We start from the raw sequence: 20,959 nt of genomic DNA, 5'->3' as shown, positions 1-20,959 counted from the left end.
ACATTTTCCGTTGTTAAAAAAGAAAAAGAAAACTCGGTTTTATTAATAACGAGTCCCAACAAGTTTGGTTTCACCCACTTTCACTGGTTTAAGCTACCTCCATTTCTGAAACCAGAAACTCAGAGTTTTTCTTAACTTGGAGTTCACAAACTCAGAGTTTCTGCTCTAAGGGTCAGAAAGAGGCAAACACGGTGGTGGTAGTGTGATGTCTGAGACAACTTTGCTGCTTCAGGATCTTAGAAACTCTTTACAAGCTTGGGCCTGAAGAACTTTTGGGCTTTGAAAACTAGAGGCCCAAACACAGCAGAACCATGCTTGCAGGACAACAAAATGAAGACTGTGGAGTCCTGACTCAAATGATTAAAATGCTGTGACCCTAAAAGTGGTTCATACTGGGAATCTGATCGCTTTGAAGGACCTCTCATTTTCTAAAGGCCAGCATCTTCTGTGAAGTTTCAGACAAAAACTTCCTCCGATGGAGGCTGAGGTTCTTTCAGTGCCACAAAGAAGACGGTCAGGTTTTCGTTTTCATCTGTGATGGAGGCAGGGCCTCACCTGGGATGTGCTCTCCTCCGTAGGTGATGTTCACGTCATAGAGACCTGGAGTGAAAGGGACGTACTCGACGCTGCAGCTGCCGTCTTTGTTGTCTTTGCAGGACATCTTGGACTCGGAGGGGCCCTCCACAGCGATACCGAGCCCCCCGATACCTGCCCCCCTGAGGAGGTGGAGACACATACAGGTGGTAAAGTTCATTTTAGGCATTAAAAAATGTTTTTTTTACTGGTACAAACTCTGAAATAACTTGGATTATTTTTAGATTTTAAATAATTAAAAAAAATATATTATAGTTGCATGTTTTCATGAAATGACGGAGCATCAAAACGTTAAGCACAAAGGTGTAGCCATGAGAGGATGGGGATGGGGATGAGGGAGGTGGATGTTTTCAGGCATAGATGAAATCCTGTGGAGTTACAGTTGAAGCAAACCCTCACCTGGTGACAATGCTGAAGTGGTTGGGCTGATCAGTCAGGCCTCCCTGGAGGCCGGGGCCGGAAGCGACCACCCTGCTGGGATCGCAGCCCTCTGAAACAGACACCGTGAACGGGCTTCTGGGAACTGGAGTGTCATCGTAGAGGACCTGGACACTGTGGACGCCTAAAGAACGGATCTGGTCAGTCCAAACAGGTCCACCTACCAAACGGCCCTTTGCTCTGAGGAGTCGTACCGTTCTCGTAGGGCGTGTACTCTACACTGTACGTCCCGTCAGCATTGTCAGTCACCACACTTTCTGTCAGCTTCCCGGATGTGTTTCTGACCTCTGCTGTCACATGGTCGCCTCCTCGCCGGCTCAGAGCTCGGCCGTCCACCGTGAACTCAGTGGTGGCTTCCCGAAAAACAGCTGCAGGACAGAAATGTTTACATGAAGCAGAAACATCCTCCACCCGTCAAGAAAACCTCAACTCCACATCTGAACTGTGCTGGAAGATCACTGCTGCAACTTCAACAGACTGTGCAGAAGATTTGCAGAAATTGGATGAAATAATTATTGAAAACAATCATCTGGTGGAATCTCCAGGACGAGCGCTCATCCAGGATCTTTGCCGTCTCTCGTTACTCTGATGGAACGGCGGCGTGCCGTCACGGTCAGACCACACTTCTGTCAAAAGGTTTGGGAAAGAACTCTAAAACTACGGCGGATCTGGTTTAGCTAGTTTAGAACAACTGGATCAAGCAGAAAGGAAATACAGAAGTAAAAGAGAAGCAGTTGAGAAATAAAAAAAATAAAAAACATAATCTCTGAGATTTGATAGAATCCAACAAACACAGAGTGGAGGCAGATCTGCTTCTGTCCTGTTCTGTCACTAGTTCCCAACAAATCCAAGACTCCTCCTCATTTAGCTTCCCCTTGAGCAGAAATTGTTTCATATTATTGGATATAAATTCAGATCTGAAGGGGTTAATGAACAGGTGTACTGATCCCCAAATTCTTGCTGTAACAGACCAGACTCTACCTTGTCCGTCCACTCCGGGTCCAAACACTTTCACTTTAGAGGTGTCAACTGCCGGGTCCGCTGTGACCTTGGCCGGGAACCCGGGAACCGTTTTGCCGCCGTACTTTAGCAGCAGCGTGTACATGCCAGCGGTCATTGGAACGTAGGTGACTGTGAAGGTGCCGTCGTTGTTGCTGATGATCTCAGTCTTTGCTTTCCTCCCTGGAACACAAAGTGGAATATCGCCATCAGATGTGCAGCCTTGGCGGACATAGATGACCCGAAAGATGGCAGGACTTTGGTTCAGGAACGCCTGAGAAGCAGCAGCTGAGGCTCTTCTGTCAGCGTGAGAACATGTTCCTCAACGACCTCCAGAGAGAGAAGAAGAATCCATCATTAGCGGCTCTGCTGTCACCTGAAGGGGTGGAGCCTGAAGACGGCGAGTCCAGAGCTGCTTCCAGACTCAGTTCTCCGGGTCCAGCTCGGGTGCAGTCCACGTTCACAACACTGGTCTCTCCGACCTGCAGAAGGAGATCCATGAGACCTTCAGCTTAGGGGAAATGTCTTCATCCACGCGGCGAATCCGAGAGCAGGACCTCGTTAAGGTTAACCGTCGCCTCACCTTGGCCCTCTTCAGCCCAGACCCTGATGCCACCACCTTAGAGGGGTCAAAGGGCATCTGGATGTCGGCTCTGAAAGGCGAGCCCGGGACGTGGACGTTCTCAAACAGGATGTTGACCAGGTACTCTCCGGGTTCGGTGGGGAGGTAGGAGACCGAGCAGGTTCCGTCGCCGTTGTCGGAACATTCAATCTTGGCCTCAGTTGGTCCCTCCACTGTCAGGCCCAGACCGCCGGTGCCAGCACCAGTCGTGTCGATTGTGAACTCAGCCGGGTTTCCCACCAGACCTCCCTCCAGGCCGGGGCCAAACGCCTTCACCTGGAACACAGAGGCCGATTTAGTATTTCTGGAGCAGAAAGAAACCTCCACGGAGGTTCTGGTCACAGGTTCTGACACACATCTGGATGTGAATCTGTGTTTGTCTTTCGCAAACTGATGGCTGTACGTTTCTCTGGAGAAATTTCTGTGGTGGCATTCCCTTTTCACAGCCATGGGGCTGTGGTTCTGGCCCTCAACCCCGTATCTCACATCAGAGCGTTTGGTTGAAGTACAAGTCAACCGATCATCACTGCAGACAGTTGTCATTTTGTCGCAGGTCTACAAAATGTTATTCTAATTCAACGGGCCGATTTTGAACGGGTTATTTTGGGAGAGATTCAGTCGTGCCGCTTTGTCGCCATCACTATCCTGCCTTGACACCATGACACTAAAGATGTGTCGTCATGAAAGAAACACCTCTAAGAACGCCTCTCCTTCCCGTTAACCGTGTGTTCCTCAATTTAGTTTCACCCCGACTTACTTTTTTCCTTATTGTTTGATAAGGATGTAACAATTCTTTGTAAACCTGTCAAAAAATGATTCAAACTCATCACCATGTTCATGGTGCAGAAAATTTAAAAATTGGTTTGTCTTGGCCTCTGCCTAAATTTAGAAAAATGCAGAGCAGATGACATTTTTCCATGCAGGCTCGCTGTGAGCGTGTGTGTGGAGCAGTCCATCACATGGAGCACAGAATGAACAGAGTATGAAGGATTTGTGATCATTTCAGTATTCTGTATAATTGCTTATTTGTATTGAATTCTCTCTTAGTAGGACAGTTTGATGAAAGGGGGAAAAAGAAAACATACTTGGCCTTAAAATACCTTCAATTCATTGTGTTGAGAAAAAAAAAATTGGAAAAACATCAAAATCGTGACTTAAAAAACTTCCCAATCCCTAACGGTTGATCTCACTTTAGTGGGGTCTGGAGGCAGGCTGGCCTCCACCGGGAAGGGGCTCCCTGGAACCGGGTGTCCATCATAGGACACGTTGACAGCGTGGACCCCCTCCTCAATTGGCGTGTAGCGAACAACACTGACATCCACTTGCCCCGCCTGAGGCTGAACGTCACATGGTACCACCCTCTGGCGGGGACTCAACTGCAGAAAAACACAATTTTTAACTTAACAATAAAATGTCTGCTCTCACTGACTCACATGAAAGAGATGCAGAACTGAAAACACTCACCACCTCCACCTCCAGGTGACCTTGACCTCCTGCTCCCTTGGTGTCCACCAGAAACTCCTGTTCTTGATTGACCTCCACTCCTGCAAGACATTCACCCGTTATCTACTTCCTGTTCCAGCGCCTTGGTCAATGCCACCACTTCCTCAGAACGGTCAAACGGCAACACCCTCTATCAGACTGTTTTCTATAGTAGAAAGCTCTCGGGAATCTGCTCTACTGAGGACATATGTGGAGTCTGACAGCCAAAACCATAGGAAGAAAACAAGAGATGCTCCTTCCACTCTGCACTTCCAACAGCAGATCCATGAACTGTGTGGTTCCCAGGAATGCTGAAAAGTCTGGAGCATAAGACGTTCCTGACTGTTAGACATTTTGAAGCAGATCAAACCACGAAAGCGCCCATAGACTCCAAAGGTCCTGCAAAGATCTCTTACTTGCATCCAGGTTGTCCACAGAGACCCTGCCGAGCTCCAGTGGAGCGGCAACTCCAACGGTGAAAGGACTTTTGGGAATGGCATCTCCTCCAAAAGTCACAATGACTTTCATTTCTCCCTGAAAACCAGAAAGCATCATCAATCCAGCCAAAACAGCAGACCCTCTACTGTTCATCAACGTTTGGTTGTGGTCCTTCCTTATGTAATAAACACCTCCAGCAGGAAGAGCGTACCTGCTGAAGAGGAGTGTACTTGACGGTCTGGGAGTAGTCATAATTGTCGATGATATCAAAGTCTTTGACCTTGGAGGAGAAGGACACATCCAGTGGGGCTTTTCCGGCTCCTTTGGTCAACACGGTGAAATGGGTTGGCTTCCCGCTCTCCACACCTGCACAAGTTCAAAGACTTCACACGTGTGCTGCAGAAAGGCGGATAAGCCAGAAGCTCCAAACGCGATTCTCACCTGAGCGAGCCACTCCTGGACCTTCTACTTTAACCTTCGACGCATCGTGGGACGGATTGACTTTGACCACGAAGGGGCTCAGTGGAACTTCCTGAGAGCGAGAGCATAAATCAGAATCGGTGTCCTCAGCATCACCTGCACGCCAGCCGGACAGAACCAGCACCTTGTCGGTGAACAGAACTTTGACAGTGAGTCTCCCAGCGGCGGGAGGGACGTATTTGACTGTGAACGTGTCGTTGGCATTGGAAATTATGTCAAAGTCCACGTCGGCCTCTCGCTCGCTGATCATATTGGCGTCACACTTGATGCCCACGCTGACATCACCTGGATAAACACACGGCAGGTGAATAATGGCTGATTATCCAGTTACTACCAACACATTTCCCTCTGGAAAAAATATTGATTTAATAAAACCCTCAAACAAGCTAAAGTTTTACTTTGGTGTTCATGATAAGATAACCAATCAGAGGCAAACCCATCATTAATGTGGGCAGAGTCACCAGCTCCGCAGCCGTACCGTCTCCAGCTCCAGAGCAATCCACAGTGAAGTGCGTGGGCTCGTTGGCCTTCAGGCCGTCCTCCACCCCAGGACCGAACACTTTCACCAGGCTGGGGTGACTCCCCCTCCCCACGTTCACCTGCAAAACAACAACACTGAAAATAAAACTGCAACATGCAAACTGTGCTTTTATGCTGAAAGTGACCCTCACAGGATGGAGTACCACAGGGCTCCATGCGCAGCCACCTCTCTTTCCTGACAGTCATTTCTCAAATGTTTTATATTTTACCATCAGAAAAGTCAACATTAGTATTTTTAAGAACCACTGAAATGCAGTTTTAATGCCTTTCAAAATAAAAGATGTTGAGTCCTTTTATTGTGAAACTAATTTTATTAAATTAATTATAAACATAAAAAGGAAACTTATTTAGGTGCTGAACAGGTTCATTCCACAAACTGCCTCTAAAATTCAGGTCATCTGCTCTGTGCACATTGGCTCCTCACAGCTGCAGACACAGAACCGCAGACAAACGGTTTAAACCGGGCTGACGTTGGCTCTTCTGGAGCTCTTCCAATTCTCCCCTTCACATTGAGCTCTCTGACCGCATACACAGTCGCATCTTTCACTCTGATGTTCAGACAACTTTGTGCCCACCGGCAAAGTCTGCAGGTTCTGTGGCAGCAGAACATCATCACTCGACCTCCACAATGGTTCACAGTTTGTGTGAAGATTGTGCTCCAAGTATTTTGGAATTAGGCATGACAATAATGACAAATATTTCTGTCTGTTTGAAGTCGTAGGGCTTTAGGGATTCCTTTATTTGTTTCCTTTTTGAATTTAAAGATACAGAAGCAGAAAAATAAATAAATTATCTTTGTAGGGTTTGAAATGTAGCCACGAGGGGGCCCAAGCCAGGGTCTCATTGTGCCGGTCCCAAGCCCGGATAAATACAGAGGGTTGTGTCAGGAAGGGCATCCGACGTAAAATCTTGCCAAATCAAATATGCGAATCAGACCTACGAAATCCATACCGGATCGGTCGAGGCCCGGGTTAACAACGACCGCCATCGGTGCTGTTCACCGACAGGGTGCCGGTGGAAATTGGACTACTGTTGGTGGAAGAAGGAGAGGAGGAAGGCGGGTTCGTAGGGAGAGAGAGAAGAGGAAAGTCACTAGTGTTGGACTGAGAGTTGGGACTTTGAATGTTGGAACTATGACAGGAAAGGGTAGAGAGTTAGTGGACATGATGCAGAGGAGAAAGGTAGACATACTGTGTGTCCAGGAGACCAGGTGGAAAGGTAGCAAGGCTAGAAGTTTAGGAGCAGGGTTCAAGTTGTTCTATCATGGTGGAGATGGGAAGAGAAATGGAGTAGGAGTTATCCTAAAGGAGGAGTTTGTTAGGAGTGTTGTGGAGGTAAAAAGAGTGTCAGATAGAGTGATGAGTCTGAAGATAGAAATGGAGGGTGTCATGTTCAATGTTGTCAGTGGGTATGCCCCACAGGTAGGATGTGAGCTGGAAGAGAAGGAGAAGTTCTGGTTGGATCTTGATGAAGTGATGATGAGCATCCCTGGAAATGAGAGAGTTGTCATTGGTGCAGATTTCAATGGTCATGTTGGTGCAGGAAACCGAGGTGATGAGGAGGTGATGGGCAGGTTTGGTATCCAGGAGAGGAATGTAGAAGGACAGATGGTGGTTGATTTTGCAAAAAAGATGGAAATGGCGATAGTGAATACATTCTTTGAGAAGAGACAGGAACATAGAGTGACCTATAAGAGCGGAGGTAGAAGCACACAGATAGACTACATCTTGTGTAGACGGTGTAATCTGAAGGAGATCAGTGACTGTAAAGTAGTGGTTGGTGAGAGTGTTTCCAGACAGCACAGGATGGTGGTGTGTAGAATGACTCTGGTGGTGAAGAAGATGAAGAAAGAGAGGGCAAAGGCAGAGAAGAGGACAAACTGGTGGAAGCTGAAAAAAGAAGATTGTTGCATGACTTTTAAGAAACAGTTGAAACAGGCTCTGGGTGGTCAGGAGGTACTCCCAGATGACTGGATAACTACAGCTAATGTGATCAGGGAGACAGGTAGGAGTGTACTTGGTGTGTCATCAGGAAAGAGAGTTGATAAGGAGACTTGGTGGTGGAATGAGGAGGTGCAGGAGTGTATACGGAGTAAGAGACTAGCTAAGAAGAAGTGGGACACTGAGAGGACTGAGGAGAGTAGACAGGAGTACAGGGAGATGCAGCGTAAGGTGAAAGTAGAGGTGTCAAAGGCCAAACAAAGAGCTTATGATGACTTGTACGCTAGGTTGGGTAGTAAGGAGGGAGAGACTGACCTGTACAGACTAGCAAGGCAGAGAGATCGAGATGGGAAGGACATGCAGCAGGTTAGGGTGATCAAGGATAGGAATGGTAATGTGGTGACAGGTGTCAGTGGTGTAATGGAAAGATGGAAAGAATACTTTGAAGAGTTGATGAATGAAGAGAATGAGAGAGAACAAAGAGTAGAAGAGGTGACGGTTGTGGAGCAGGAAGTAAGAAAGATTAGTAAAGGTGAAGTGAGAGGGGCTTTGAAGAGGATGAAGAGTGGAAAGGCTCTTGGTCCTGATGATATACCTGTGGAGGTATGGAAGTGTCTAGGAGAGATGGCAGTGGAGTTTTTGACCGGGTTGTTCAACAGGATCTTAGGTGGTGAGAAGATGCCTGAGGAATGGAGGAGAAGTGTGATGGTGCCCATTTTTAAGAATAAGGGAGATGTGCAGAGTTGTGGTAACTACAGAGGAATAAAGCTGATGAGCCATACAATGAAGGTGTGGGAAAGAGTAGTGGAAGCCAGACTAAGAGCAGAAGTGAACATTTGTGAGCAGCAGTATGGTTTCATGCCAAGAAAGAGCACTACAGATGCAACATTTGCTTTGAGGATGTTGATAGAGAAGTACAGAGAAGGTCAGAGAGAGCTCCACTGTGTCTTTGTAGATCTGGAGAAAACTTATGACAGAGTGCCCAGAGAGGAACTATGGTATTGTATGAGGAAGTCTGGAGTGACAGAGAAGTATGTCCGAGCAGTGCAGGACATGTATGAGGGCTGTAAGACAGTGGTGAGGTGTGCTGTAGGGGTGACAGAGGAGTTCAAGGTGGAGGTGGGATTACATCAGGGATCAGCTCTGAGCCCCTTCCTGTTTGCAATGGTGATGGACAGACTGACGGATGAGGTTAGACAGGAATCACCATGGACTATGATGTTTGCAGATGATATTGTGATTTGTAGTGAGAGCAGGGAACAGGTGGAGGTGGAGTTAGAGAGGTGGAGGTTTGCCCTGGAAAGGAGAGGAATGAAGGTTAGCCGCAGTAAGACAGAGTACATGTGTGTGAATGAGAGGAACCAGAGTGGAAGAGTGAGGTTACAGGGAGAAGAGATAAAGAAGGGGGAGGAGTTTAAGTATTTAGGGTCAACAGTACAGAGTAATGGAGAGTGTGGAAAAGAAGTGAAGAGGAGAGTGCAAGCAGGTTGGAATGGGTGGAGAAAAGTGTCAGGTGTGATGTGTGACAGAAGAGTTTCAGCACAAATGAAAGGAAAGGTGTACAAGACTGTGGTGAGACCAGCCATGTTGTTTGGACTAGAAACAGTGGGACTGAAGAAAAGACAGGAAGCAGAGCTGGAGGTAGCAGAGATGAAGATGCTGAGGTTCTCTTTGGGAGTGACCAGGATGGATAGGATCAGGAATGAATACATCAGAGGGACAGCACATGTTAGAGGTTTTGGAGATAAAGTCAGAGAGGCCAGACTGAGATGGTTTGGACATGTTCAGAGGAGAGACAGTGAATATATTGGTAGAAGGATGCTGAGTCTAGAGCTGCAGGAAAGAGGTCTAGAGGAAGACCAAAGAGGAGGTTTATGGATGCAGTGAATGAAGACATGAAGGTGGCTGGTGTTAGAGTGGAGGATGCTGAAGACAGGCTTAGATGGAGGAAACTGATTCGCTGTGGCAACCCCTGAAGGGAAAAGCCCAAAGGAAAAGAAGAAGATCTTTGTTGTGTTTGAACAAAAACAAAACACTTTATCACATCCTTTATCTCCCACTTTTAACAACTGAGAATTCCAATAAAACTGCTTCACACTGGGGACATGTAATATACCGTAAATATTTTTTTTTTTTTAAAAGCAGGATTTATTTTTTGCTTCAACCAAGACTGGAATTAAATACATTCTTCTGGTTGAAATGATATAAAGATGTTGGGTCACATTTTCTGTTGTATACGTGTAGAAATAACCCATCTGACAGATTTTTTTCTTTATCTCAAAGAGAAAGTCTAAATCCTGATATATATAAAATTTCTACACTTTTTTTCAGTAAAAAGTGAATTTTCCTGATGTTAACACTTTATCAGCTTTCTTCCTTCTTCTAACTCCTAGAAAGGCGAGTCTGCTGCCCTTTTCTGCTCAAACAGCCGAATATGATTCCACCAGAAACAAATCCAAGCTTTTATTCCAGAGTCTGTTTGAAGGATTCTTTTAACAGCAAACTTCCTCTGACCTTCATTCACCAAGAAGATCACATCTGTCTCATGTCCTGATTTCTGAATTCCTGACTGTTGCATAAACATAAACCAAACAGCATGAGAGTCCTGCTTCCAGTTTCTCATGAGACTACCTGTGTCTGCAGGTGAAACTCAACCCTGAACCTGAAAAGCAAAAGTAGAAACTGTGGATCTTAAGGTGGATTCAGTTCTCTGCTCAGGGCTGTACTTCATTCAAACTAAGATTAAGAAAATCTTCGTAACCCTTCCGCTCTCCTTGGCTTGTTTACGTTAAAAGTGGGGTCATCTGGACCCCACAAGACAGTGCGCTGAACCTTTTTTTTTAATCATTGATTTTTGAGTTTCACTAATGTCTATGGCAGACATAAAATCCTGTCCACCTTTGTCCACATTTGTCATGGAAGGAATCACATCAATATGTGGTTGGAGTCATCTGGACCCCAAAGAGAGCGGAAGGGTTAAATGAAAGAAGAGAGAATGTTAACCCTTTAACATTGGAGCTCCAGTGTTTATGTTCTTTGATTTACTGGCATTTTTTCCATTCTTAATGTGATTATTCACAACGCTTTTCTCCTTCAGAATCTACTAGAATTATCGTGTTAACATAGTGTAATTTTTCAACCGTTAACGGTTTTGTGTTTAAGTGTCACCGACGACACCTCAGGTGTTAAAGGGTTAACGTATTGAAGTTGGATTTTAAGAACCAGAATCTTTAAAAGTTTTTTTCTTAAGATACAAAAAAGAAAGAAAAAACTTAAACAAAAACCTAAATCCATTTAATGCTCATCCAGATCGATCGATCGACCCTCATGAAGGTCAAAGCTGAGGAGGACATTTCATCAGCGGCGTCCTCTGAGCCCAGACCCACAAACCCTGACAGGATCCTTTCAGAGGCTGAAGCTCTCCTCGGTGTTTTTAACAAAAATCTTTGACTTTATTCTTTGTTTTTATGCTTCCTGTTGGTCCCCGCCCTGTTTACATTTGGTGGAGTTCAGAGCAGCAGAGCCGCGGTGGCTTACCCTGAAGGGGCTGTTGGCGATGCTGACCCCGCCCCAGGAGATGGATACCGTGTGCTTGAGGGAGGAGGCGGGCGTGTAGGAGCACCTGTACAAGCCGTCCCCTTTGCTGCGCACCTTCACCTCCACAGGAAGTCCCTCTGCGTCCTGAAGAGAACACACAAGACCAGAGCAAGGATGCCAAACTCCATCAGATCACAACCAGATTAAAAAGAAATATTTAATCTGGAAACTTCAGCATCTTTAGGCTCAAATTCTCAACTGGATTTCTTGATTTAAACTTATCATAAACTGCTAAGACAAAAGTTCCCAAAAATACAATGATACAAAAACATTAAAACGCTGTTTTCATCCATGTTTTAGAATTATTGATGAAAACCCTGACATATGAATGAAAAAAAAAGTTAGAATAAAGTTAACCTAACAGAACATCTGAAAACAGAAGAACATTCTCTGCAAAGACTTCTACTGAAGGTGAAACAAACTGAATAAAACCTTCTTTTAGAAAAGCTGTAAAAGCAAAAAAAAACCTACTGAAACATTTAAAGTTTCTTCAGGACAAACAGACGCGTTTCCATCTGCACTTTTCTCACAAAACAAAAAAGAAACTCAGACTGAAGTCTAGGATTTGTTTAAATCTGTTGTTTTTCATTAAAAAAGGACATTAAAATAATAATAGCCTGAAACGGTTCATGATTGCTGTGTGAGGACGTCTCACCTGTGCTGTGATCTTCAGAGGTCCTTTCCCAGCATCCTCAGCATTGACTGTGAACTCTGCAGGTTGGTTGACCAGACAGCCGGTCTTCTCAAGTCCCGGTCCATGAGCCTGAACCTGAAACCCACAAACCAGAGATTTATGCGGTGGATTGCAGATCAGCGTGAAGCGGCTGCAGCGCCGCAGGTCAGACAGAGGTCACGACCTTCTCCGGGTGGTTGGTGTTGTTGTCAGGAACGATGTAGGCCATGAAGGGGCTGAGCTCGATGTCCTCCTCATCGCAGGTCACACGGATAGCATACTCGCCGGGTTCTGTTGGCCAGTAGCGGACATCGCATGACCCGTCGTTTTGGTCCTCGCACTCAATTTTAGCCTGGGAGGGTCCTTCGATGGCGAAACCTGGAGACACGGCGAGAAGGTTTCAGGTTCTCTGCTGTCTCACACTCATCCAGGAGGAGAACTTCAAGATGCCACCGAGAGACTCACCCAGAACTCCTGCATCTGGGCCGATGGACTCCACCACAAAGGTGGCGGGTTTACCCACAATGCCTCCCTCCAAGCCAGGACCCCACGCTCTGATCTGCTGAGGCCCCGCCTCTTGACCAACTGCCACGTCAAACGGGCTGATGGTAGAAGGAGGAAGGACAAGAGTGAGGAGGACTCTGTTCATACGTTTTATTTATCCATGGAGTCTGAAAGCTCAGCCCCACAGTGGAGCAAAGAAGAAGGAAGAGGGGAAAAAAGGCGGGACTTTTATTTGGTGCCATCAGAAACAGCAGTGATAGAGAACTGGAGACTGATTTAAACTGAATCAGAAACCAACATGAACAAACGTGTTTAAAAAAAAAGTTCAGGGCTTTTCATTGTTTTCATCAGGAGGAAATGAAGGATTTCAGTAATGACCCGCTGATGGTTCCTCACAGCAGCTGAACGGGTTTGTTTCTGCAGCAGAACATTTAAAAACAGAAAAACTCTGAGAACCTCTTCCAGAATCTGCAAACTGGTTTCTCAGAAAACTGAAGAAACTTCTCCGAAAGTCCCAGAGGAAAACATCAAGACCACATCCTGACCTCAAGCCTCGCTTCTCCTGCAGATCCCACCATTCAGATCTGATGAGGTAATGCGTTGAGCTCATGCCGCGAAACACGCCATCACCACGTCCTGCTGCTCACCTCTTTGGGATGTGCTGGCCCCCCCAGGTGATGGACACGCAGTATCTGCCAGGACTGGTGGGGTAGTACTCGTACAAGAACACGCCGTTCTGACTGGAGAGCAGCTTCAGCGGCTCCTCTGCACCCTCTGGACAGACGCACAAACACAGAGTTAACACAATGCTCCAAGCATCCTTCAGTCCTGAAGTCCAACTGCAACTTGAGGAGCATCAGACACGTGAGGTCACCTCAGGTCATCCAGGAGAAACACATGAAACCGCATCAGTCCAGACTCCTGTCTGCGACTGAAACAGGAGTCACAAACTGAACAGCTTCTTCCTGGTTTACATTTTACATTAAAGGTTTTAGAACGACATAACCGTCGGGACACTGCAGGGAATCCATAAACAAACATCCCTCCAGGTTTTTCCTTTTATTTTAATGTCTGGATGAGGCTGAACCAGCAGCCTCTGCACCCCACAGCGACTCTCTGTCTGCCGACATATCGAGTGAGCGAGCTCCGCCGCGAGAGAGGAAGCCGGCGATCTGTCCAGAGTGTATCCCGCCTTCGTCTCAAAGTAGCTGGATGAACTCTGCAATCCAGCGGCACCAGCAGGCATATGGAAAAGATGGAAGTTCGGGAGAAAAACGCTCACTTTGGATTAATATTCTACCAGCTGCGCCGCCCATTTTGCGCCTCGTTGCTCAAATCGAGCTGCTGCCAGACCTTCGTGCCGCGCCCGTCACTCAAATCACGTTGCGGGACTCTTCTGATATATCGTCTGTTCGATTGACTTAACATTGAAACTGGACACATCCACCGCGGGAATCGCATTCAGTGTGAATACACCTTAAAGGAGGATCCAGCCACCCTCCAGAGGAAACTCATTTCAGCCGCTTGTAGTCGGGATCTCGTTCTTTCGGTCACGACCCAGAACTCATGACCATAAGTACTGGAACGAAGATCGACTGGTAAACTGAGAGCTTTGTGCTCTGGGTCAGCTCTCTTTTCACCACAATGGACCGGTACAGCGACCGTATATCGGTGGACGCCGCTCCAATCCGCCTGCCGATCTCACGCTCTGATCTTCCTTCACTCGTGAACAAGACCCCAAGATATTTAAACTCCTCCACCTGAGGGAGGAGACAAACTACCTTTCTGAGGCCTCAGACTTTAGTGCTGACCCTTATCCCAGCTGCTTCACACTCTGCCCCAATACATGCTGGAGGTCCTGCTCCATGAAGACAACAGAACAACATCTGCAACATGCACCGGGAGCAGGTCTGCATAGCCAGCAGCAAGTCAGCAGTAAAAACTAATTTGTTAATCTCTCGTCAGTCAGGCCACCCAGAAAGTTCCAGAGGAGACTCCCAGGTTATCCCTTTGACTGTGCACGTGCTCTTTAAACAACATGTGCATGTATGGATAGACGTTCCTGATCCTTCTCTCCAGAGGCTCAGGTAATCCATCTGGAAGCCCGGATTTCTAAAGGGGTCTTACCATGAAAGTTCTACTTTTTGAGGTTTTAAATGCATTTTACTGTTCATTCCTCTCTGTAAAGAGCCCCAAAGCGGTATTTTGATCCGTTCATACATTTAAGAGTAATCCTCTAAAAACCTGCTGTCTGCAGCAGCCCCTCCCATACCCACAAAAACGAGCAGGTGAAACCTGCTGATGTAAGATCGATGCCAACAGCCCCCTCCAGGAAGAGTCTGGTCTGACAGCTCCGCCCCCAGACTAACACAACACTCAATTTCTCCACAGAGCTAATGATGATCAGCGAAAAAAAACTTTCATTTTAGATGCAGAATCTCGTATATCTTCCAGTTGTGTCCTGTCTTCAATAAATTCCAGCTCAAACAGGTGTTTGTTATTTTAGATGCGTGGCTCCTTTAAGACCACCCCCACCCCCCCAACCCCCAGTCACACAACCGTGCAGATGTCACGTGTGTTTGTGAAGCAGTGTAAAGATGACCAGACCTCCTAAAGGCAGATATATCATATGTGCATCCATCTTTGAAGAAGTCTGGATTATTATCGTGGGAGAAATACAGAGACACGGATTTCTCTGGGATGACGTCATGACGCAGAACGCAGCAGCAGGATGCAGCAGGAGGAACTTCAGGTAAGAACAAACTCATGAAATATAACTATTTCATAAATAATTAGTTTTCTTAGTGTTTCAAAGGTAATATATGATCATATATTTGGATATAGTTCACTCTGAAAGGCTGAAGAGAATCATGGTAGGGCCCCTTTAAAGGATCCTACATCTGAATTCTGCTTTAGGTTCATTTAATTCGTCCACCTGAGCAGGTTTCACTCACTGGGTCCTTTGATGAAAACTTTCAGGTCTCCACTGCCGGCATTCCTGGTGTCCACTTTAAAGTCACCGACCTGCTTGACCCTCAGGCCTGACGGCTGCAGGCCCCGCCCCGTTGCCCTACAGGCACTGGGCATGCACGCTGCGGAATGCAAACAGAGCCACCATCACTCGTGAGCTGTTGATGTTTGGACTTAAAAAGAGAAGCGACCTTCTCACCGGGACCCACGTCCACCGTTAAGGGGCTCCTGGGGACTCCCACCCCCCCAAAGGTGACGGCGATGGTGTGCGGTCCTGGCAGCACGGGCCGATATGTGCAGCGGTACACGTTGTCCCCTTTATCCTCCATCATCGCCTCCACGCTGTTCTGGCGACCCTGAGGGTCGCGGACCATGGCAGTGACGTCTCCGGTGCCGGCACCTGCGCAGAAGAACCAGCAGCTTTGGATCAGCTTCACGCCTCCAAAACCACGGAGGTCAAAGGGCGCAGGCGTCCCTCACCTGCAGTGAAAATGTCAAAGTAGGTGGGTTTGTTGGCGATGTTCCCCACAGGTTCGATCCCGGGACCCTTCATTGTGACCTTGGAGGCGTCACCCAGCGCTTTGTCCACGTTCACCTCGAACGGGCTTTTGGGGATCTGCTGACCTGCAAACAGCACCGTCACCTGGAAGACAAATGCCGAGGCGGCGTCGCAGTCAGCCTCAGAACTCCACTCCAGCATCTGCTCTCCTGCCCTGCACGTACCTTGTGAGGTCCCATGACCTGAGGGGTGTAGGTGACGCTGAAGGTTTTCTTGCCCTCGTTAGGCTCCGCCTTCAGCTAACAACACAAACACAGGAGCTCGTTTAGACAAAGACAACTCCTGACAGGACAGCAGGCGCCCCAGAGGCTACCTACCTCCTGTCTGGTTCCGTCTGGATGGTCCAGGTAGACCGTGACCTGTCCCTGACCAGCGCTGAACGTGTCCACGGTGAACACAGCAGGACGCAGCACCCGGTTCCCCGTGGGTTCGATTCCTAAACCAAAACCAGCACAGTCAGTGACAGTCAGACCTCCCAGAGCTGGGTTTACAGAATCAGTCCGGAGTTCTGGTATTTTAAGATGTTACATGAACTGAAATCTGATCCGTCTGTGAAACCTGCGGCTCTTTCAGCACGGAAACCTGCGTCTGATCTTTCACTTCAATGAAAAACACATTTTTGCTTTCTAACTTGTTTTCCCTTCTTTTTAGTCAGTTTCTCTTGAAGGTCATTGATCACAGCAGGAAGTGAGCGTCCGCTCCCCCACCGGTGCATAGAGAGAGCAGCTCATTGTTCTCATTGACTTCCTCACATTGTGTTGTCAGCGTGTTCCTCCGAACACGCGTGACCTTCTGATGAACAAACCTGAAGCCTGACTCCAGGTCTGGCTTTGAAAGTGACGTGTAAAGAGGACCCCCCCACCCCGGTGACCCCTGCGTGATTACCGGGTCCGTACGCTCGCGCCTTCTTGGGGTTGAGCTTGGGTTTGAGCGGAGCTCCGGGTTTGAGCTTGGCCTTGGGGAACTGGGACAGGTAGGTCATGACGGACTGCTCGTCCACGCTGGGGTCGATGATCTCCTCCGGAGCGATCACCTGAACACAAACACGTTTGAAACCAACACAGGTGAAGGCAGACGAGGAAACCCAGGTTCATCTGTTTCAGGCAGTTAGGAGGATCTGCACACCGTCCATCAGGAACCAGAGCCCCTTCACATCAAGGCTCCCTCAAACCCAGGTGACCTTCTGAGTGACCCCTGAGAGATTCACTTTTTCATTTAACCGCGAGTATTCCGGAAACATGAAAGTCTCCTGATGACGTGGTCTTCCCAGCTCCATGTTAACCCTGAAGAGCAGTGTGACTGCAGGATTCATCCTGGAGCGAGGGGTGGGGGATCGATCCGAGTATCCATACTCAGAATGTCAGAATATGAATACATTTTCACAAAAGTAAAATGCTAAAATACATGTTATCTAATTATCAGAACATTAAGTACTGCTGCTGTATTTCATAAACAAGTTGCTATTACCCAAGCAAATTCATGGCGTTTTTATTCTGGTGACTTAGGAAATATTCAAAGTAGGGTCGGGAATCGATTAAAAAAATCGACTAATTAATCGCAAATCTGGAAGAATTAATCGTGATTAATCAACAAATTTTTTTTTAGTTACAATATTTGCCAGCTACTTATTATCTGCAAATAATCAAAATATGAAATCACACGCTAAGTTGTACATTTAAAATGTTTATTTTTAACCCTTAAGAACCTACGCTCTAAAACTCAGTTTTTGTCTACTTTTGAATTTACTGTATTTTCAATTTGAAACACTACCTGCTGCTTATTTGGCATCATATTAATCAGCACTATCTCTCCTATGTGACGCTACCTTTATTTTGTCGTTTTTCTGTGTTGTATTCACACACTAGACATAAAATAATGAAAAAACAGAAAACTGTCTGGAAAAATGGGATTCATTTGCTGTGGAAACTCCAAAAATGTTTAAAAATTGTTTTTACAATAAAGAATGAAGCTTTTAGGAGTAATTTTATATAAACAACAAGAACAGAATTTTTTAACAAACTAATCAACGTGTCTTTGAACGAAAATACTAAAAAATCCAGGCTAAAGTAACACCAGGCAGCCCAAAAAATAAGAATTTCTCTCCTAAGAGCTCTGCTGTCTACTTTACCGATTTCCTGGATTTGTTTTTCTTTTTTTTTCCAGTTTTTTCCTTTTTGTTTCATAAACCTCCTTTATTATGCTTGTGAAAAATGATAAAACAACTTTTTGGGGAAACGTTTGATCCAGTTGGATTTCAGGTCGGCTGCTCACAGGTGAGGCGTGTTTGTCTTCTTTAAACTGTTGCCTCACGTCGGTGGGCGGGACTTTCACGGAGAAACGCCAAGTTTCCTCAATTTTTAGACAATGCCGATGCTCGTTATTGTGGAAAATTCATGTAGGTCCCCATCCCAAAATAAATGAATGGCCGGTTTCCTCTTCGGATTTCTCATAGCAGACGGCTGTTTCGGTCAGCCCCCCTCCCCCCGCAGCACGTGAGGTTCTGCTCTACGCTGCAGCCTTCTCCGTTTTATTTATTCAAATAGAAGATCGGTTTTGTCCAAAGACTTCAAATTATTGCCATATTATTTCTTTAATTTAGTAAAATCTCAATTAAACAATGTAAAATAAAGTTTACGTTTGTTTTAGGCAGAGTTTTATTACGCTGATGTCACAGCTCCTTGGTAGGATGTCTGAGGGTGATTTATAAATCTTAACAAATTAATTATGTTCTAATAATCGTGTGCGTTAACGCGTCAACATTCACAGCCCTAGTTTAAATGGAAAACAAAATTAATACTGAACTACATGTTTGCTTATACGTAATCAACTATCGTCTTGGTAATATTTTAAATTGATGCAATATCGCCAAATAAAGTATTGTGATATATTTCACTGAATGGATATTTTCTTACACCCTACTAAAAGTGGGACGTAAGGCCTCCCTGCTCGACACTCAGCATGAAGGGTTGCATTTGGGGGATAAACCACCAAAAGGTTCCCAAGCGTCTGCAGCTCACCGCCCCCCCAGGGGAGGGGGCAAATGCCCAGAATAAGTGTCCCACAGCCAGGTGTGTGGCAGCTAATGGGACTAACTGTAAAATAAAGACTTCAATAAAGACTTTTTTACAAACTGCTTCCTGACAGTACATTTTTATCAAAAAATAATTTCATGGTAAAGCAAGAAAATCCAAACGACAGCTCAATGTTTCAGATGTTTATACATAAAAATCCATTCAGTCTTCAATTTCTAGCTCAAATTGGGTCTAATTTCTCCATCAGGGTTGTATTTTACCCGTCAGGACACGTGTGGTCAGTAACACGCTAAGAGACGTTCAGATGGATCGAGGAGAAACTCACCTGTGGGATTCCCAGCCAATCATCAGCCAGCTGCATGGCTTCAGTAGCATTATCCACCGGTTTCACTGAATCCCAGGTCTCCCAGTCTGGGCACAAACCTGCAGGAAGCAAACGATCAGTTAGAACTTGTTCTGAAGTTCAGGAGCAAAGTCCAGAGCAGAGGGTTCAAACCAGCAAGACTTATCATCATGTGAGTCTCCATCGTTCTCCAGTCACTCTGTTCAGATCTTAAAGTCAATCAAGTCCTCAAGTGGGAGTTAAAAAAGTCTCTGGAATGATATTTCCTCTGAAGGAAACTCAACAATGTTCATTTTATCTAAAGCACATCAGACATGAAATCTTCTGTCTTCCTCTTTGCTAAAGTGGTCATTTATTGCAGGAGTTATGTTAAAAAAAAATAACCTGCGATAAACAAAAACCGCAAAGTCAACATTGCTTTTTTACAATAATTCTGGATGTCTTAAGGTAGTAAAACTCCTCACCTCACACTTATTTATCACAGGTCTAAATTACTGTTTCATACATTAATACTCGATAAAAACACAGCTTTAGGGCCATTTCTCATTTTGTCTTTAATTTACAGACGTTCATCACATATCCTCATCAACCAGCCGACTCCTGAAATCTTCTAAAACTGTTCAGAAAATCTCTGTCTCCCGTTGCTACTTACAGTCCATCTTTTTCTGTAAACAACATTTAAAGGGAAAAAATGTGATTTTTTGTTGATGTCAGATTCATTTCTCAGTTCTCCTCCCAGCATGAACATCTTCAGGTTAAGCTGTGTGAACATCAGTACGTTGATCTTGAAGATCAGTCATGACATCTGACGCCACTTGAAGGGAGTTCAGATGTCATGACTGATCTTCACCTCGAAGAAGGAGAACCTTCAGTGACAGGGTGCCGTCAGCCTGACAGTAGGTCATATTTAAGGTGGTCACCTGGGGCACAGCTGTCCACCAGAGCTCCCAGAGCTTTGCCGTCCCTCCAGTCCTGGCTGAAGTTCGTGATGGGCAGATCGGGAACTTTGTGCTGAATCCAGCCGAGGAGGCGCTGTTTAGGTGTCTTTGACTCTGCCTGATCAGAAGAACAAGCACAAGTTCACTCTGAGGTCTTTCCTTTGGATCGCCGTACATCAGTCAGAAGTGACGAAGCAGTTACCTCCTCATCCTCGCCCTCCCACATGGGCATGGAAATGGAGTAGTGCAGGATCAAAGTCCAGACCAGACCCAGAATCAGCTTCAGGTTCCCATCTACAATGGCTTTGGAGTCTGGAGGAGACAGAAGCACAAGTCAGATGTGTTCAAACTACATGTTCAGCTTCCTTACAAAGCAGGATGTTTTGTAGCTGAGGTTTTATGTTCTGCTCAAGGACACAGAAGCAGGGATTTGAACCAATGCTGGCACCAGAACTGGTTGTGCCAAGAAATAAACTAGAAAAAAAAAAAGGTCAGTACAACCGCATTAATGCAGCTGATTTGAACTTATGGGGGAGTACAATGACATTCACCAGATTCAGATCTACTTCTTTTAAAACTGTAGGAGGTGGAAGATAAAGTTCCTCAAACTTAAGTCATAAAGCCCCCTTCACAAAGAGCTGAGAGGAAGCGACCACAACCATTTTAAACACTCTGATCCTTCACATGACACATCCTGCTCTGCAGCCCATGAGGACATACAGAGGCAGTCCGTTTAAACCCCACCCCTTTTTTAGAGTTTCATCTAGATGCCAAATCAGGATGAAGATCGATGTTAACACATCCAGACTG

General features: G+C 46.0%; 1 protein-coding gene across 2 annotated transcripts in view; it reads right to left on the bottom strand.

Annotated features, from left to right (window-relative positions):
* The window catches only part of LOC112144623 (filamin-B), a 78,778-nt gene that overhangs the window by 37,696 nt on the left and 20,123 nt on the right, over positions 1–20,959 (bottom strand). For both annotated transcript variants that reach the window (XM_024269249.2, XM_024269248.1), the window contains exons 2-28: positions 20,352–20,461; positions 20,132–20,267; positions 19,194–19,291; positions 16,722–16,869; positions 16,154–16,272; positions 16,001–16,075; positions 15,758–15,920; positions 15,477–15,677; positions 15,262–15,399; positions 12,955–13,081; positions 12,269–12,405; positions 11,988–12,181; positions 11,786–11,899; positions 11,071–11,214; positions 5,532–5,652; positions 5,178–5,338; positions 5,015–5,105; positions 4,785–4,939; positions 4,552–4,669; positions 4,118–4,197; positions 3,844–4,029; positions 2,615–2,929; positions 2,408–2,513; positions 2,014–2,214; positions 1,227–1,400; positions 994–1,156; positions 556–716 (exon numbers count right to left, since the gene is read on the bottom strand). In XM_024269249.2, coding sequence (XP_024125017.1) covers positions 556–716; positions 994–1,156; positions 1,227–1,400; positions 2,014–2,214; positions 2,408–2,513; positions 2,615–2,929; positions 3,844–4,029; positions 4,118–4,197; positions 4,552–4,669; positions 4,785–4,939; positions 5,015–5,105; positions 5,178–5,338; positions 5,532–5,652; positions 11,071–11,214; positions 11,786–11,899; positions 11,988–12,181; positions 12,269–12,405; positions 12,955–13,081; positions 15,262–15,399; positions 15,477–15,677; positions 15,758–15,920; positions 16,001–16,075; positions 16,154–16,272; positions 16,722–16,869; positions 19,194–19,291; positions 20,132–20,267; positions 20,352–20,461 — 3,936 coding nt within the window. The remainder of the gene's footprint in view (positions 1–555; positions 717–993; positions 1,157–1,226; positions 1,401–2,013; positions 2,215–2,407; positions 2,514–2,614; positions 2,930–3,843; positions 4,030–4,117; positions 4,198–4,551; positions 4,670–4,784; positions 4,940–5,014; positions 5,106–5,177; positions 5,339–5,531; positions 5,653–11,070; positions 11,215–11,785; positions 11,900–11,987; positions 12,182–12,268; positions 12,406–12,954; positions 13,082–15,261; positions 15,400–15,476; positions 15,678–15,757; positions 15,921–16,000; positions 16,076–16,153; positions 16,273–16,721; positions 16,870–19,193; positions 19,292–20,131; positions 20,268–20,351; positions 20,462–20,959) is intronic.

The sequence above is a fragment of the Oryzias melastigma genome, linkage group LG5 (assembly GCF_002922805.2).
Source record: "Oryzias melastigma strain HK-1 linkage group LG5, ASM292280v2, whole genome shotgun sequence".
NCBI lineage: Eukaryota > Metazoa > Chordata > Actinopteri > Beloniformes > Adrianichthyidae > Oryzias > Oryzias melastigma.
The sequence above is the reverse complement of the archived record's forward strand: the minus strand, read 5'-3'. Positions and strand labels throughout refer to the sequence as shown.